This window comes from Sceloporus occidentalis, unplaced genomic scaffold (assembly GCF_023333645.1).
Source record: "Sceloporus occidentalis isolate IW3139 unplaced genomic scaffold, rSceOcc1.0.p SCAF_201, whole genome shotgun sequence".
NCBI classification, from domain to species: Eukaryota; Metazoa; Chordata; class Lepidosauria; order Squamata; family Phrynosomatidae; genus Sceloporus; species Sceloporus occidentalis.
Window position 1 is genome coordinate 1,093,061 of NW_028317181.1, and position 16,777 is coordinate 1,109,837.

Genomic DNA, 16,777 nt, shown 5'->3' on the forward strand with positions numbered 1-16,777 from the left:
ATTTTGGAAATGTTTCAGGATTTAAGATCAATTATAAGAAGACAGTTTTATTGACTAAAAATTATCAAAAGAAGAAGAAAAACACTTGGAAACAAGTTGTATAATTAAAAACAAGATTAAATATTTGGGGATTTGGATCAGCAAAAGAAACTTAGACTTGTTTGATATTAATTACAAATCAAAATGGAAGGAGATCAAAGAGGTTTTGGAGAGATGGAAGAAACTAAATCTTTTGTTAACAGGAAGAACTGAGGCCATAAAAACGATCCTATGATCGTCTTACCAAAAATGAATTTCTTATTTCAATATTTGTCTATAACTTCAGACACAAATGCTTTAAGGAATGGGAGAGAGACGTTAAAAATTCATCTGGAATGGTAAGAAAAAGCCTGTCAGAAATCCCCTGCATTCATATATTCATTTGGGGTTTCTGTCATAAGGATTATAAGTTTTGTCTAGATATTATTAGAATAAGTTTATAATGGGTTTGATATATATTGGTTTGTTAGAATATGCTAGAAGGGGATAGACTGATGGTTAGCTTCTGTGCTTATTAGGATTGGAATGTGACAATGTTGGGGAGTTACCCAGCCAGGCAGAGACTGTTCCTGAGTTGGGAGCGGGAGTTAAACCTTAGGAGTTATTGCTATTGCTTATATGATGTTATGGTAATATGTTCATGATGCTTATATATGTTGCTGTTATATTTTAAATGCTGCCATGTATGTTGGAATGTGAGATGATGGGATATATAACCATGCTTGAATATACTTATAGGCTGTTAAGGTTCATTATTACTTAGTCTAGTGGTGAAGGATGTTTGTGCTTCAAGGCCACAGGTGCAAGGAGGAGATAACGCCTTGTGAGAACTTAACTGTTCTGAGAGTCTGCCAGAGATCCCAGACTAGAGGACATTCCATCATTGGGGAGGAGATTCTTCACTGCGCGGGAAAGACTGATCCAATTAATTTACTTTATTGCTTTATGGGGGTGGGTATGCTGGTGGGACTATATAACCCATCTGTAACTTTGCATCTTCATTCCTGACAAAAAAAGTCACTTCTGTTGTATGTATCTCTTTCTTCAATAAAGCTGTTCCTTTTTTAAAGTACAGCCTCTAGTTGTAAGAGGGGGGCTGCAATTGGGAGCCTGACAGTTTGTCAGGAATCACCATTGTAGGGACTGGGCGGGGGTGCTGATTCATCTGACCCCCAAAAGCCCCAAAACCTACACCCATTCCCTTTTCCTCTAACTTTTCTTTTTTAACCTGCCTGATGGAGGAGCGACTGGAGCAGCAATGTGTCGCTCTTGCCTTGCGGTTGGAGCGGATCGCAATGGCTGCGGAACGCCTGTCGGTGTGCCTATAGCAAGCAGCAGGCGAGACTGGCAGGAGAACCAGGGAAAGCTGCTTGGAGGACTTAAGCCCCAAGGGAAAGGGGCTGAAGAGCCGAGTGGTGGCTATCCTGTCTCCAAGGAGGAAACGGCTTGCCCTGAAGTTGTGGAGCCAGGGCCAGAAGGCTGCGAAAGAGAGCCAGACCCCAGAGGCCTCAAGGGAGTCTTCAGCTGGTAAGAGACCTGCAGTTAAACGTCTCGCAGACTTTGGAGTGTTGGAATGCACAAGATCCATCCAAGAGAGGAAGAGCGTGTCCCCAAAACTCCCGAGGGCCCAAGCCAAAGACCCAGAAAGAAGATGGAAGCCATTGGCTTCGCCGACTCAGCGGGGTGAGTGGCCAGACCTTGTCCTCCAAAACGGGGTGGGCCAGAGACCCAGGGCTGTAGCAGTACCCACAGCAAAAACCCTAAGGCGGTGGCCCCAGGGTGAGGAGGGAAAAGTCCCAGCTGTGTGGGTGGCGCCTCAAGCAGAGGCAGCGGAGGCAGAGAGGGCCACACTGGAGACCCAGAGGCCTCAGACACACCGAGTTCCTGAAACACCAAGACCAGACACTAGAACTTCCAAGGCTGAGGGCTCTACAGCCTCAGGAAAACTTGCAACCAAAGAGTTAAAGCTAAAGCCCCAGGGCAAAGTGAGTAAAGGCCCGGCTGCCCTGGTGTCAGCCCTAAAGGGCACCAAAAAGACAGGGAGTGCAACTCCAAACACTCAACAGCGTCAGTCACACCAAATCCATGGAACCCTGAGACCAGACGCTGCAACTGCTGAGAGAGAGGACCATTCAGAAAGTTCTTGATATAAAATTTGAGTTAAAACCAGAAGTCTATTTACTCAGTATGTCAGATAAAATCAGTCACCCAAACTATAAGAAGTATGAGAAAGTCCTCTTTTCATAACTGAAAGATGGAAAAAGTAAGAAATACCAACTATAGATGAATAGCTATTCAAACTAAGCACAATGGAAGAGATGGATTGACTCTGTTATTAAAACAGGGGGATGTTGAAAAGGTAAATGAAGCGTGGTTTCCCATTAGAAAATTCTGTAAAAAAAGATGGTTATTACAGTAAGTCAGCAATGGTTTATAGCTTTGTTAAGGAGGACACTGTATTTGGGGGGGAAAGAGAGATACAATGACATAAACGGAAATGAATAAGACAATTAAACGTATGATAAACAAAGCATTTATTATTGCAGTAACAAAGGAGGTATCTATTGCAATGTTATATATATATATATATCATGATAAGACAACATATAAGCTGTTTGCTTTATTTTTTGGAAAATTTTAAGAAGAAGAAGAAGAAGAAGAAGAAGAAGAAGAAGAAGAAGAAGAGGAGGAGGACGTATTCCATCGTTGCCCCGTCCCTTTGGAACACGCTGCCCACAGAGCTCCGCTCGGCCACCTCCCTGGCTCAGTTTAGAAGGGACTTAAAAACCCTTCTATTTCGAACTGCATTCCCCGAGTGAAATCCTAGATGGCCTCCCTCTCTATGTTGTCGGCAAGACGGATGGCTGACCGGGGTTTTTAAGTTGTTTTTAATATGTATAATGTATGTATTGTTTTTATCATGTTGTTCACCGCCCTGATCAATGGAAGGGCAGTATATAAATAAAATTTTTATTTATTATTATTAAGAAGAAGAAGAAGAATACGTGTCACAGCAGGCTGTTCTCAGGTTAAGTAAAAGGTTCTGCATAGGTGGAACCTGTGTCAGTCCCCTAAACAGCTCTGTTGGATGGGACTCCACAAAGGCAATACATTCAGAGAAAGATATCTGTGCTGCCTGTATCGCCTCTATAGGAATGAAGAAATTTCCTATGACAAGGCCTGTCAGATAAGAGTCAAGTGTTGCGCCAGACGCGTTCTCATGGTTGTCCAACCCACTTCATTTTCTGCAGATTTTCCGTATACCATGGTTTATGGTTTTAAGTGGGTTGGAAAGGACACTTGGGAGCAATCGTGTAAGGTCAGTGTTCCAGGTATTGACCAAAGCTTCAACAGAATCACTAGCATTACCAACCGCTAAAGCTTTTTGGAATCCAGTTGGTTCCATTAATCTTCAAGGGTGGACCATTGTAATGGGTCCTCCACCCTCAACGGGGCGACTGTGGCTCTTAGTTCAGTCTTGATCAGGAAATGCTCCATCCATGACAGTGTGGTGGTGCTAATTACCTCTGCCCACAGATATTCCTGCCCCATACTGAGGACCACATTGAGGGTATGACCTGCACAATGCGTTGGCCCGGTGACCAACTGGGAAAGGCCCATGCCTGTGCTGAATTCCATGAACCCCCAAGCCGCACCTGTTAAACTGGTATCGCATGGGATGCTGAAGTCACCCAGAAATAAAAATCTGGACGATTCCAACAGCAGCTAAGAGATCAGCTGTGTCTGTTCGGATAGGGAGTCTGTTAGGCAACGGGGTGGACGGTATACCAACAGAATCCCTATACTATCCCTGGTCTTCAGGGTGAGGTACATACATTCAAAGTGGTATGTTTTCCAGACAGGTATCCTGGTCAAGATAAGATTATCTCTACAGACCAGAGCCACACTGCCCCCCCACTCACTGTACTGAAATCTACCTCCCCTTTGGAACGTGATACTCTTTCAACCAAGAAATCATTGTTCCATTCTGGTCAATTTCCCCTTTAGCTCCAGTAGACACAGATGTCTGTACTTCTTTCCTCTTGTGATAGAATCATAGAGGTGGAAGAGACCACAAGGGCCATCCAGTCCAACCCCATTCTGCCATGCAGGAAATCTCAATCAAACCATACCCGACAGATGACCATCCAGCCTCTGTTTAAGACCACCAAGGAAGGAGACTCCTCTACACTCCAAGGAAGGAGTGTGTTCCACTGTCGAACAGCCCTGACTGTCAGGAGGTTTCTCCTAATGTTGAGGTGGAATCTCTTTTCCTGGAGCTTGCATCCATTGTTCCAGGTCCTGTTCTCTGGAGCAGCAGAAAACAAGCTTGCTCCCTCCTCAATATGACATCCCATCAAATATTTAAAAAGGGCTATCGTATCACCTCTTAACCTTCTCTTCTCCAGGCTAAACATCCCCAGCACCCTGAGTCTTTCCTCACAGAACATGGTTTGCAGATCTTTCACCATTTTAGTCGCCCTCCTTTGGACACATGGCTCCAGTTTCTCAATGTCCTTTTTGAATTGTGCCCAGAACTGGACACAATATTCCAGGTGGGGCCTGACCAACGCAGAATAGAGTGACACCATTACTTCCCTTGATCTAGACACTATACTTTTATTGATGCAGCCTAAAATTGCATTGGCCTTTTTAGCTGCTGCATCACACTGTTGACTCATGTTCAACTTGTGGTCTACTTGAACTCCTAGATCCCTTTCACATGTATAAGTCTCCTTAAGCCAGGTGTCCCCTATCCTATATCTAGGCATTTCATTTTTCTGCCCTAAGTGCAGTACCTTACATTTTTCTGTGTTGAATTTCATTTTGTTAGCTTTGGCCCAGCTTTCTAGTCTATTCAGGTCATTTTGAATCTTGATCCTGTCCTCTGGGGTATTAGCTACTCCTCCTAATTTGGTGTCATCTGCAAATTTGATAAGTATGCCCCCAATTCTGTCATCCAAGTCATTGATAAAGAGGTTGAAGAACATTGGCCCCAGGGCAGAGCCCCACTGGACACCCCACTGGTCACTTCTCTCCAGGCTGAAAAAGAGCCATTGCTGAGCACCCTTTGGCTTTGGCCGGTCAACCAATTACAAATCCATGTAACAGTTACCTTTTCTAGCCCACATTTTACAAGCTTGTTTGCAAGAATGTCATGGGAAACCTTGTCAAAGGCCTTACTGAAATCCACAGCATTCCCTTCATCTACCGAGCTGGTCATTTTATCAAAGAAAGAGATAAGGTTTGTCTGGCATGACTTCTTTCTCTGAACCCCATGTTGACTTTTTGTGATGATGGCATTGCCTTCTAGATGTTCACAGATTCTCTGTTTAACGATCTGCTCCAGAATCTTTCCTGGTATTGATGTCAGACTAAACGGCCGATAATTGTTGGGATCCTCTTTCTTCCCCTTTTTGAAGATGGGGACAATGTTTGCCCTCCTCCAGTCGGCTGGGACTTCTCCTGTTCTCCAGGACTCCTCAAAGACTATTATTGCCAATGGCTCCGATATTACATTTGCCAGTTCTTTTAGTACCCTTGGATGTAGCTCATCTGGTCCTGGAGAATTATTTTCATTTAGATTAACAAGTATTCCTCTACTATCTCTTTACTTATTCTGTGATGCATTTCCCCTAATCTGCTCCATTATCCTCAGGTTGAGCACCCTTTTCCTTTTCTGAGAAGACTGAGGCAAGGAAGGTGTTGAGTAATTCTGCCTTTTCTCTGTCCCGTTAGCATTTTGCCATCTTCTCCACACAGTGGCCCTACCGTTTCCTTCTTCTTCCTTTTGCTGCGGACATATCCAAAAAGCCGTTTTTGTTGTTCTTAACCTCTCTAGCAAGCCTGAGTTCATTCTGTGCTTTAGCTTTTCTGACTTTACCCCTACACAGGCTTGCTATTTGTTTGAATTCCACTTTGGTGATTTCCCACTTTTCCATTTTTTATACATTTTCCATTTAACAGGACATTCTATCTGTCCCCAGTCAATACTCAGGTTGGCAGGGAAGAACTTGCTGGAGGTCCCAATGGCACGTTATGCAAGGACCTCGCAACGGCCCTTTTCTATCTCGGCCCCTAGAATATGGAATAATCTCCCAGACGATCTCCGCTCCACTACATCTTTAGATCTCTTTAAGAAGAATCTTAAGACCTTTTTCTTCCCCCAAGCCCCCATGAGATGTTATTTTATGTTTTACCCCCTCTGTCTATGACCTTGCAATGTTTTGGATTCCTCCCACTCAGCTGACCCTATTGTTGTTATTGTGATTGTTTTTAAATGCTGTTTTAATTGTTTTATCTTGATGTATTTTTTATCTAAATCTGTACGCCGCTTTGATCAAAAGTTGGAAAAGCGGGATAAAAATAAACTATTATTATTATTATTATTATTATTATTATTAGCCCCTGGTCACACACAGAAGGGAAGGTGGACGACAGCCAAAAGCGGAGACGTTATCCTGCTCAGGACAATTTGACATATACCAATAACACTCAACTAAATAATGTAGAGTCCATCTTGGGGGATGAAGCAAACAAACCAAAAAATTGCATGAAAAGTGTTTGAGTCGGCCTGAAGAACAATGTTCAAATCCATGCCTTTTTCTTGAGCCAGAATCCCCCAGGTATGGCCAGTCCACCCGAATTCTTCATACTTTCCTAAACAGGTTGGCGTTTTCTCAATACAATTCAGCACAAGCCCACTGCCCCCTTAATCCCCAGAGAGGACATCTCTTGACCAACATCTAGGCAAGTACCTGCAGGTCCTTCTCCTTCCTCGGAGTTGTGGTGAAAGAGGTCTTCTCCTCCTTCCAGACAGGTGATGAGATCTGGTTTGGGATATTCTGCAAAAGAAAATAGAGAAAGAATAGTTAGTACTAATAAAATAAAATAATAAAAGTTTTATTTTTATACCGCCCTTCTTGTAATCAGGGCGGTGTACAGCATAATAAACAGATACACAATACAATACAATATGCAATAAGAAAAAATACATTAAAATTTACATTAAAAGTACATTCTGACCAGCTCGCCATTGCCGTCAGAGGGGGGGAGACTAACTGGAGCTTATATCGGGGAATGCTTACTTGAACAGGAAGGTTTTTAGTTCCTTCCTGAACTGTGCCAGGGAGGTGGCCGAGCGGAGCTCTATGGGCAGCGTATTCCAGAGGGTCGGGGCTGAGATGGTAAACGTCCTCCTTGCTGTAGAGGCTAATCTTGCCCCTGGGACCCTCAGTAGCTGCTGCCCAGATGTTCTGAGTGTGCGGGGCGGATTGTATGGGGAGAGGCGGTCCTCCAGGTATCCTGGGCCCAAGCCATGTAGGGCTTTATAGGTTATAACCAACACCTTGTATTGCGCCCGGAAGCGAATAGGCAGCCAAAATACTATACTTAGGCATTGTTGTTGCTGGCATTGTTGTTACTATTATTATTGTTTTGTTTAGTTATGTCCTGCCTTTCTCCCTGTATAGGGACTCAAGGGGTGAACAGCAAATTGAAAATGTTCCCTGTACGGCATCCCAAAGGTGTTCCCTCATATTCGGGATTAGCCAGTCTGCTGCCTGATTTCTTCCATGGCACCAAGAAAAACAGGGAAGGTGCTTCAGAACTGGTCCTGACATGAAGCAAGGCCATCCCAGGAGGCAGATGCGGAGTAAAGAGATCCGGGGGACAGGTGTGGGTTTGGGTTGCACTAACCCTATTCCCAATTCCTTATGGGATATATAGGCTTCCCCCTTGATGATTTCTTCCTGTTTTGCCAACCTCAGACGCAAGGGAAGCTCATGAGAGACAGATGGGAAGCAGAACCGGGAAAATAGGGCAGTGCTTAGAATATTGAATGGGCTGAGAAGGCACCCCTCTTTGCCACCCCTCCGCTGGACTTTGTGAAGCAATAAATCTGGGGTCTATTTGGCTTGTGAGTCTTAGACTAACTGCAACAGAAGACATAACAGACCTGAATGTTGCCTCACTGGCGACTGGACAATAAAGGGGAAAATCCCTTTTTTGGATATGTCCAAAGCAAAAGGAATGAAGAAAAGAAGAAGGCAATGGAAGGGCCACTGCATAGAGAACATGGTGAAATGCTAACAAGGGACAGAGAAATGGCAAAATTGCTCAACACCTTCTTTGTTTTCTGTCTTTTCACAAAAGAAAAAGGGTGCTGAATCTGAGGAAAATGGAGCAGCAGACAGAAGAGGGGAAACACAGCACAGAATAAGTAAAGAAGTAGTGCAGGAATACCTGCTTAAAAGGGACAAAGGACTGAACTGGGTTGCTATTTAGGAAAAATTACATGGTTCTTCCAAAGGAAGACAGATAGCAACCATAATATCTAACAGATGTGCTTTTAATACATGAAAAGTTAAGAAAGATGAGAAAGATTTGTATTTCCCCAAGGAATAATTTCGGGGGGGGGGGGGGAGGAGAAAAGTATTTCTAGGCCCCAGTGGGTGGCAGAGAGATGTCCACAAAAGCGCAAGGACCTACAAAGGACTCCTGTTGAGCCAAGTCCCTCTCTGCTGGGAGCAGGGGGAGTCTCCCACATTTCCAAAATACTCCAAAATGGCCGAAAGGGGAGTCTGAGACAGACTGACACTTTTGCTTTCTGATGGGACATTTTATTAAATATAATGTGTGGAAAATGAAAAATTTCATGTCCACACTTGGTTCCTCCATCTCTAAGGTAATAATAATAATAATAATAATAATAATAATAATTTATTTATATCTCGCCTCTCTGTGCAACACAACCGAGTTGGCTTACATGTTAAAATATACAATCCCATATCCCAATACCCCCCTCCCAATACAATTAAACAGTTTACAGATTAAAACATACCTTTAAATAATAAACAAATCAAAAAAGGCTGTAGAATAAATCAGGGAACAACAGGGTTAACTTGTTTGGTGGCTGGTTATCTATTTGGGAAAGGCTTGCCGGAAGAGATCCATCTTAACAGCTGTTTAAAGTGGTAATGTGACAAATCTCTCCTGTCAGGCCATTCCATAATCTGGGAACGGTTGCTGAAAAGGTCCTCTGGGCAGTTGTAGACAGCCTAGTTTTTATGGGTTGCAACAGATTCGTCCCAGAGGACCTGACTGCGTGGGGAGGATTATACAGAAGGAGACGGTCCTGAAGATAGATTGGGCCCAAGCCATTTAGGGCTTTAAAGGTCATAATAACCAACACCTTGTACTGCGCCCGGAAAGTAATGGGCAGCCAGTGGAGCGATCTTAAGATCAGTGTAATATGGTCTCTCCTAGTTATACCTGAGACTGGCTTGGCTGCCATGTTCTGTACTAACTGAAGCTTCCAAACTAAGCACAAGGGCAACCCCATGTAGAATGCATTACAGAAATCGAGGCAAGGTATCTCAATAGGTAGAATAAAATACTCCAAATTCCCCAAAAATCCCAGACACTTCTGGTCCTGAACATTTGGGATACCAAGGTAGACTGAACTTGTAAGGCCGACATGGGACTGAGAGGGGCCAGAGGGAGAAGGCCATGGGGGAGAGAGGAAGGGGTCTTGGGGGTCCCCCTCTTTCTTTCACTCTTGGGGGTCAGTTACCTTTCTCTAAGGCCAACCTGGGACTGAGAGGCCAGAGGGAGATGGCCATGGGGGAGAGAGGAAGGGGTCTTGGGGGTCCCCCTCTTTCTTTCGCTCTTGGGGGTCAGTTACCTTTCTCTAAGGCCAACCTGGGACTGAGATGTCAGAGGGAGAAGGCCATGGGGGAGAGAGGAAGGGGTCTTGGGGGTCCCCCTCTTTCTTTCACTCTTGGGGGTCAGTTACCTTTCTCTAAGGCCAACCTGGGACTGAGAGAGGCCAGAGGGAGATGGCCATGGGGGAGAGAGCAAGGGGTCTTTGGGGTCCCCCTCTTTCTTTCGCTCTTGGGGGTCAGTTACCTTTCTCTAAGGCCAACCTGGGACTGAGAGAGGCCAGAGGGAGATGGCCATGGGGGAGAGAGGAAGGGGTCTTGGGGGTCCCCCTCTTTCTTTCGCTCTTGGGGGTCAGTTACCTTTCTCTAAGGCCAATCTGGGACTGAGAGGTCAGAGGGAGAAGGCCATGGGGGAGAGAGGAAGGGGTCTTGGGGGTCCCCCTCTTTCTTTCACTCTTGGGGGTCAGTTACCTTTCTCTAAGGCCAACCTGGGACTGAGAGGCCAGAGGGAGATGGCCATGGGGGAGAGAGGAAGGGGTCTTGGGGGTCCCCCTCTTTCTTTCGCTCTTGGGGGTCAGTTACCTTTCTCTAAGGCCAACCTGGGACTGAGAGGTCAGAGGGAGAAGGCCATGGGGGAGAGAGGAAGGGGTCTTGGGGGTCCCCCTCTTTCTTTCACTCTTGGGGGTCAGTTACCTTTCTCTAAGGCCAACCTGGGACTGAGAGAGGCCAGGGGGAGATGGCCATGGGGGAGAGAGCAAGGGGTCTTTGGGGTCCCCCTCTTTCTTTCGCTCTTGGGGGTCAGTTACCTTTCTCTAAGGCCAGCCTGGGACTGAGAGAGGCCAGAGGGAGATGGCCATGGGGGAGAGAGGAAGGGGTCTTGGGGGTCCCCCTCTTTCTTTCGCTCTTGGGGGTCAGTTACCTTTCTCTAAGGCCAATCTGGGACTGAGAGGTCAGAGGGAGAAGGCCATGGGGGAGAGAGGAAGGGGTCTTGGGGGTCCCCCTCTTTCTTTCACTCTTGGGGGTCAGTTACCTTTCTCTAAGGCCAACCTGGGACTGAGAGAGGCCAGAGGGAGATGGCCATGGGGGAGAGAGGAAGGGGTCTTGGGGGTCCCCCTCTTTCTTTCGCTCTTGGGGGTCAGTTACCTTTCTCTAAGGCCAACCTGGGACTGTGAGGTCAGAGGGAGAAGGCCATGGGGGAGAGAGGAAGGGGTCTTGGGGGTCCCCCTCTTTCTTTCACTCTTGGGGGTCAGTTACCTTTCTCTAAGGCCAACCTGGGACTGAGAGAGGCCAGAGGGAGATGGCCATGGGGGAGAGAGGAAGGGGTCTTGGGGGTCCCCCTCTTTCTTTCGCTCTTGGGGGTCAGTTACCTTTCTCTAAGGCCAACCTGGGACTGAGACGTCAGAGGGAGAAGGCCATGGGGGAGAGTGGAAGGGGTCTTGGGGGTCCCCCTCTTTCTTTCGCTCTTGGGGGTCAGTTACCTTTCTCTAAGGCCAACCTGGGACTGTGAGGTCAGAGGGAGAAGGCCATGGGGGAGAGAGGAAGGGGTCTTGAGGGTCCCCCTCTTTCTTTCGCTCTTGGGGGTCAGTTACCTTTCTCTAAGGCCATCCTGGGACTGAGAGAGGCCAGAGGGAGAAGGCCATGGGGCAGAGAGGAAGGGGTCTTGGGGTCCCCCTCTTTCTTTTGCTCTTGGGGGTCAGTTACCTTTCTCTAAGGCCAACCTGGGACTGAGAGAGGCCAGAGGGAGATGGCCATGGGGGAGAGAGGAAGGGCTCTTGGGGGTCCCCCTCTTTCTTTCGCTCTTGGGGGTCAGTTACCTTTCTCTAAGGCCAACCTGGGACTGAGAAGGGCCAGAGAGGAGGGAGGTCTTGGAGTGCCTCCTTTTTTTCTTTCAGGGGTCGGTTACCTTTCTGCAGCTGATGGTGTTTCTCCATCTTCCCCCAGAGCTCCTTTGGCAGTGTCTCTGCCATCCCCTCACGTCTGAATGTACACCTCTACTTATTGCCTTTCGCCATTCTTCTGTCTGTCCATCGTGGTTTCCTCTGGGGAAGGAGGCAGGTCAGCTTCTGCTTTCCCAAAAGTGTCTCAAGAGAGAAGGGGGGCCCACGTACTGGATCAGACCCTAAATGGGGGCGAGAATAATACCCACATTGGATCATGCCCTTCTGACCCCACAAGACCCCCACCATCGCTAGCTGGATATTTGAGCGTGCAGGCATTTCTGCTCTGGTTCCTCCTCCAAGCAACCCCCTTTACCCCCTGGGTGCAAAGCATCCTCTTCACGTGGGTCATCAATAGCCAGGACCCCACAGCTCTTCCATTCCCACTAGAACAAGAACAAACAGGGGCCCAAAGAGACTGACCCACGGAGGAAGGGCACAGATGAACCTGCCTTGGTCCTCTATCCTATGGAATCCGGGGATCTGTAGTTTATGAGGATCTTAGGATCTTCTGGTCCAGTCCCCCAAACTACAATGCTAGAGCTCTCTAGTGGAGAATCCTAAAATTACAAATCCCAGGATCCCTCAGGAAGGAGCCAGGGCAAGGAAAATGGCCCCTAGGCTCTCCAGCTCTGTCTGTATGAATTTGGAGGAGTTCTGGGGCCCTGCTGGATGGGGGATGCTGAGACCTGTAGTCCAAGAGGAAAGAGCTCCCCTGAGGGGAACGCATTCCCCATTTGGAAGCATGGGGGCTTGGGGGATTCTGGGGGTTGCTATCCAAGAGGAAGAAGCTGCCCTGAGGGGAACGCAGTCCCCATTTGGAAGCATGGGGGCTTGAGGGATTCTGGGGGTTGCTATCCAAGAGGAAGAAGGTGCCCTGAGTTGAATGCAATCCTCATTTGGAGCCATGGGGTCTTGGGGGATGCTGGGGGCTGCAGTCTAAGACAAAAAAGATGCCCTGAGTTGAATGCAATCCTCATTTGGAACCATGGGGGCTTGGGGGATTCTGGGGGTTGCTATCCAAGAGGAAGAAACTGTCCTGAGGGGAACACAATTCCCATTTGGAAACATGGGGGCTTGGGGGATTCTGGGGGTTGCTATCCAAGAGGAAGAAGGTGCCCTGAGTTGAATGCAATCTTCATTTGGAGCCATGGGGGCTTGGGGGATTCTGGGGGCTGCAGTTCAAGATGAAGAAGCTGCCCTGAGGAGAACGCAATCGCCATTTGGAAGCATGGAGGATTCTGGGGGTTGCTTTCCAAAACAAAGAAGCTGCCCTGAATTGAATGCAATCCTCATTTGGAGCCATGGGGGCTTGTGGGGGTTGCTATCCAAAAGGAAGCTGCCCTGAGTTGAATGCAATCCTCATTTGGAGCCCTGCAATCCAAGAGGAAGCCTGGAGCAATGCCTCTCCCTTCCTCTGGGGACGCTAGGGATCAACACCCCCCAACCATAATCTGTATGTGCATATTAAGAACCCCTCCGCCAAATATCCCATCATCCCCACCCCCAGAATCCCCTGCCTGGGGCCATTCTGACTGGGAGGGTTCTGGGGGTGCTTTCCCTTCAGGCTTCCATTTTCAGGGGGACTGCGACCCTCAGCTTTCCCTGGAGCCCTGCTTCCTGGGGGATGCTGGGGGATGCACTCCCAGAGGAATCCTGGGGATGCTGTGCCCCTTCTCCCCACAGGGAAAGAGGCCTCCCCAAATGCCCCAATCCTTTTCTTTGGGGGGGGGTCCGCACAGCCCACCCGCCCGAATTCCCCCAAAGCGAGGAGCAGCCCCTCTCCCTCCTTCCCTCCCTCTCACCCTCCTTGGACCCTCCACCGGAAGTGCCCCTCCCAACGAAGGGCGGAGCCAGGGCCCAGGCTGCCTAAAAAGGACTCCCCACTTCCGGTCCCAAAATGGCGGTCTACCATAGAGAGGGGAGCGGCGGAAGTCATAGAATCATAGAGTTGGAAGAGACCACTAGGCCAGGGCCATCCAGTCCAACCCCATTCGGCCATGCAGGAAATCCAAATCAAAGCATCTCTATGGCAGAGCAGTGGAATTGTGGAAACAAGGAGGGAGGAGGCTGTAAGGCCTAAGAGAGGCAAAGGATGGAGAGACACACTGCCTTTCAATGGGAAAGCCAAAAGTATATATAAGAGAGAGGGGCAGAGTTTTTGGGCCGCAGTGAACACTTCGTGTACTACATCTCCCAAAATCCCCCATGGCAAGCATGCCACACTTCCCCCGGGGATTATGGGAGTTGTAGTGCAAGAAGAATAAAGCGTTTCCTTTCATGTGAGAAAACCCTCAAAGCAGGGCCTTTCTTTACGCACTGTACAAGCGTTTCTCTATCTGTGTGGACAGATATGTGCAATCGGTGTCGCCAACGAGCCTCAAAGATATTTCCTGGCATGTTTTACCAAATCCACAGAATGCCCCCCATATTACCCAGAATATCAAGTCAAAAGCCCTGGAAAGTCCCGTAATGTTAAAATGGCGGATCTTTTGCAAATAAACATAACTCTAATTGAATAAAAAATAATTGTAACTTATTTCAACTCTCAAAATTACTATTGAACCAAACAAAGAATCTTTCAGACCTTCTAATACTTTTAAGCTATTTATTTTTGCATGAAGGGGGTCCAGGAAGCTTTGTGCCAAATACAAACATGTTGGGCTGCAACTGCACTGCTGAAACAATCCAGTTTGACACTCCTTTAACTGTCCTGGCTCAGTGCTAGGGAACCCTGGGAATTGTAGTTTTGTGAGAAAGCTCTGGTGCCACAATAGACTACAATTCCCATGCATCTGAGGAAGTACGCTTCAGTCTAGGAAAGCTCATGCTGCCAACTTTTCTTTCAGTCAGTCAGTCTCAAAGGTGCTACAAGATCTCTCTATCATCATCACCATTATTATTATCACTATTAAATCCAAATGCAGCTGAGGAAGTGGACTTAAATTGGCAACACTGATATACTGTTGTAGACTCTTTCTCTGGGGCTGTGATCTGGAAGCATGGAGGCAATTATAATAATATAATAAGAATAATAGTTTATTTATAAACCTCTTTTCCAAAATTAGATCAAAGCGGTGTACAACAGAAACAAAACAAACCAATTCAAAATAAAAGTAACATATTACTATCATAATCAAATGATAAAGCTACTAAAATTGCAATTAAAAACTATTATAACCATACAACTATTAAAACCCAATGCAAACTAGCTGGATGAAACCATGTGCATATCGAGGGGAAACACTATCAGGATACATGGCGGAAAGCTCGTCGGGGAGCGTGTTCCAAATCTGCGGGGCTGAGATGGAGAATGCCCTTTGTGAGGTCGATGTATATCTCGTCTTCAAGACACTCAACAAATGCTTCCCAGCCGATCTGAGTGTGTGGGGCGGATTGTACGGGGAGAGGCGGTCCTCCAAGTACCCTGGGCCCAAGCCATTTAGGGCTTTATAGGTAATAACCAACACCTTGTATTGTGCTCGGAAGCAAACTGGCAGCCAGTGTAGATCTTGCAGAATAGGTGTTATATGGTTAGCCCTGGAACAACCAGTAACCAGCCTTGCTGCCATATTCTGTACTAATTGAAGCTTCTGAGTTTGGTACAAGGGTTGCCCCATGTAGAGCACATTACAGAAATCCAACCGAGAGGTTACCAGAGCATGTACCACCGTTTCAAGGTCCCTCTGGCCTAGGTAGGGTCGCAGCTGGCCTATCAGCTGAAGCTGGTAACAGGTGCTCCTGACCGTCGCATCCACCTGAGAAGTCAGGTGGAGCGACGAGTCCAGAAGCACCCCCAGACTGCGAACTGAGTCCTTCAAGGGGAGCGTGACCCCATTCAGGACAGGTGGACAAATTTCCATCCCTGGGCCTGGAGAACCTATCACTAGTACTTCCGTTTTCTCTGGATTCAGACTGAGGCTGCTTTCCCTCATCCAGCCCATTACCGACTCCAAGCAGGCATTTAGAGGAGAGATGCCATCCCTAGTCACTGCATCAGTCGGGGACACTTCTCAAACCAGGGAATCCTGGGAATTGTAGTTTGTTGTGACATTTATGTGTGTATATATATATATATATATATATATGAGTGTGTGTCTGTGTGTGTGTGTATATATATATATATATATCTGTGTGTGTTTGTGCTTGTATATATGTATATGTATATATGTGTGTGCGCTGTGTATATGTGTGTGTGTGTATAAGTGCCTTGTCTCCCGCAGCATCCATCCTGGCTGAGCTTTTCCTGAGGGCGGGGGCGACCACTCTCCTCCCTCTGATTGGCTAAAACCGTTAGTGTGACTCCAAATAGGATCGGTTGCTCTGTATCTCGCTCTCAGAGTCAGGGCTGGAGCTGAAATGTGCAAAAGTCCCTGAATCTCCACGGAATGGAGCCAGACACGGAAATCAAACGGAAAGCACTCAAAAATCCCGATTTCCGTGTGAAAGTCACGAAATTGGCAACAGTGTGCGCAATAGTCCCTCTGGGGGAACCTCTGAGGCAGTTAAAGTGGGATGAAAGCGCTACAGCCGCATAGACAGGAAGCCCAACCAAGGACTCAGGGTTTCCTCTTGTCTGTTCCTCAGCTGAGTTCCCAGAAACATCAATTTCTTCCCAAATCCACTCATAAAATAAAAACTCTAAACAAATGAGACCGATTCCTCCTCCCTGAAGAGGGAGAGAGGGAGAGAGGCCTAGGTAGGGTTGCCATAATGGAGGACCTCCAAACCGGGACAAATGTAGGACAAGGTTTGAAAATGTAGGACATTTTTTAAAAAAATTTCCTGGCTAGGAAATTTAAAAAAAAGTCCTAGATTTTTAAACCTTGTCCTTCTCCTCCTCCTCCTCCCGGCCTGGGAGGAAGCCTAGGCCTGCTCCCAGGCCGGGAAAGAGGCAGAGGCTGTTCCTCATCGCGGCGATCGCCGCGGAGGGAAGCGTCCTCCTCCTCCTCCCGGCCTGGGAGGAAGCCTAGGCCTGCTCCCAGGCCGGGAAAGAGGCAGGGGCCGCTCCTCATCGCGGCGATTGCCGCGGTGGGAAGCAGCCTCCTCCTCCTCCCTGGCCTCGCACAGGCCTTGGAGGACCCCGCGGCCGGAGCTCCAATCACGGAGCCGCCTCGAAGGCCTCGCTGGGGCCCAGGA

General features: G+C 47.5%; 2 protein-coding genes across 3 annotated transcripts in view; one reads left to right on the forward strand and one right to left on the reverse strand.

The window, feature by feature from the left end:
• The window catches only part of LOC149278109 (uncharacterized), a 705,984-nt gene that overhangs the window by 533,100 nt on the left and 156,107 nt on the right, over window positions 1–16,777 (forward strand). The window lies entirely within an intron of this gene.
• Window positions 1–16,777, reverse strand: part of LOC149278127 (uncharacterized) — a 74,861-nt gene that overhangs the window by 9,382 nt on the left and 48,702 nt on the right. For both annotated transcript variants that reach the window (XM_089502324.1, XM_089502323.1), the window contains exons 2-3: window positions 11,605–11,820; window positions 6,798–6,884 (exon numbers count right to left, since the gene is read on the reverse strand). In XM_089502324.1, coding sequence (XP_089358450.1) covers window positions 6,798–6,884; window positions 11,605–11,668 — 151 coding nt within the window. In that variant the 5' untranslated portion in view covers window positions 11,669–11,820. The remainder of the gene's footprint in view (window positions 1–6,797; window positions 6,885–11,604; window positions 11,821–16,777) is intronic.